Source organism: Salvelinus sp. IW2-2015, unplaced genomic scaffold (assembly GCF_002910315.2).
Source record: "Salvelinus sp. IW2-2015 unplaced genomic scaffold, ASM291031v2 Un_scaffold1187, whole genome shotgun sequence".
NCBI lineage: Eukaryota > Metazoa > Chordata > Actinopteri > Salmoniformes > Salmonidae > Salvelinus > Salvelinus sp. IW2-2015.
The window spans coordinates 336,007-337,899 of record NW_019942769.1 but is presented as its reverse complement, the minus strand read 5'-3'; the positions used below and the strand labels follow the sequence as shown (position 1 = coordinate 337,899).

The 1,893-nt window shown below is 41.6% G+C and overlaps 1 protein-coding gene across 1 annotated transcript; it reads right to left on the bottom strand.

Annotated features, from left to right (window-relative positions):
• Window positions 1-379: 379 nt before the first annotated feature.
• Window positions 380-1,893, bottom strand: LOC139024202 (proline-rich protein 18-like). The gene has a single exon (XM_070438794.1). It carries the CDS (start codon window positions 1,655-1,657, stop codon window positions 908-910), a length of 750 nt encoding a protein of 249 aa, XP_070294895.1. The 5' UTR covers window positions 1,658-1,893; the 3' UTR covers window positions 380-907.

Below are 1,893 nucleotides of genomic sequence, written 5' to 3'. Positions count from 1 at the left end.
CTGTACCGGTACCCCCTGTATATAGCCTCCACATTGACTCTGTACTGGTACCCCCTGTATATAGCCTCCACATTGACTCTGTACTGGTACCCCCTGTATATAGCCTCCACATTGTTATTTTATTGTTGCTCTTTAATTATTTGTTATTGATCTATTTTCATGTGACAAATAAATTACAATTAGATTTATTTTGATGTGTATTGTGTTTGTTAATCACATAACTGTCAGAGGTCATTTCTATACTAATGAAATAAGTCAAATGTTAATTCTCAGTGAATGTAGATTACATAAGAAATGTTTTTAAAAATGTAAAAGTAGAAGGAAACATTTGAGCTGATACAAACATAACCCTCATAATAAATACTGTACAAATCTGATCCACCTTTTAAAACATGTTTTACTTTACTTTTCCAGACAATGCAACAAAAAAACAAAAACATTTGCCTCTTCTGAGAGGGTAAAAAAAAAACGGTCATTTATTCCCCAAAAGAAAATGCACAAAGTAACCCTGTCGTCGTAGTTGACAGCTATTGTTCTTGGACACAAAGGAACAGGGTCCATGGATCGCAGGCCGCTCATACAGGCACCTCATTCCATTCCGTCAGATCCCCTAACCACCCAACCAACGAATAAAACCGACTCAATAAATAAAAAAACACGTGCAAAAGAAGAGAACACTGGATTCTGCCAGTGTCAACATTAAAAGMCTAATCAATTCTGACATTAGACATAGACTAGTAAAAACAAGATTCCCATCGGTGTGGAAAGTGTTCGCCGTGCGTAATGGTGAGCAGTGTCAGTGGACAGGCTACAAATGATCCATGTCCTTTGTGTAGGCTACAATGTGTAATGTTCATAGCTTGCCATATCACATCATATTAAAGTCCTATAATATCACAAGCGGTAGTCAGCAGCTTTTTAGGTGCGGAAGGGCAGATCGTTTGTCCACTTTGACAAAAGCAGAGGCGCTTTCAACTCCTTTCAGCCATTCTTTGCATTTCCTCACCACCGTCTCGTCCACATTTCCATCTTCTTCTTCGTATTCCACGTCATCGTATTTATATTGATCATTTAGTAAAGAGATTTTTACTATGGATGTAATGTCCTTTGCGTGTTGCAGATTGGCGACGGGGATGGTAGAGCTTTTGGAACCACTTTGAGTCCGTTTGGATGGAAAGACTCGCCTGTGCCGAAAGTCTACGGAAGCACAACCCTTCTGCTGTTTGGCTAGTATCTGTTTTTCTAAACTGCGCTTTTGAATAACGAGAATGGCCTCCGGTGTGAGGCTCAGAGAGAATTTAATCTCTCTTTCTTCTCCTGCCTCGTCCTTTCCCACGGAACTCCGCGAGGACTGCTTACTCCTGTCCGGGTGCGTGGTGTCCGGGTGCATCGAACTGGAACGCGGAACGCTCTTGCACGAGTCCTGAGATTGTTTGGGTAAAGTTAGAAGGTCTAAAGAACTCCTGGCTGTCTCCTGAATCGGGAGTTTGCATTTCTGTTGCTGAGGTTTTCGCCCCAAATTCCTCAGATTGGCTGTAGTCCAGGACTTCGACATCTTTTCCTTCTCCGAGTCTTTTTCCTCCAGCTGTTTCTTTTTCTTGAACAGCTCTCTGCCAGGAGAAGAGATTCGTTGGAGATTTATCGGTGGAAAAGGCATTTTTGGGATTTAAGTGATCCGAACACAACAGCAACGTCGCCTTTTTAATAAACAAAATAAGAATAAACTCGAAGACTGTGAAGAAATATACTYTATTCCAATTGCATTATCCGATCCCCCCAAAACTGATATATATGTATCTAGATCGTTAGGTTCACCTTTGCTGTAGTCCGTTGTGTAATTCCACTGGCGTGAAGGCGAAGCTGCCGGCTGTCTGGGATTTATACGGCTCGTGG

Bases quoted from the DNA above. Each gene is read 5' to 3' on its own strand.
- LOC139024202 (XM_070438794.1), bottom strand. From the start codon at position 1,657: ATGCCTTTTCCACCGATAAATCTCCAACGAATCTCTTCTCCTGGCAGA.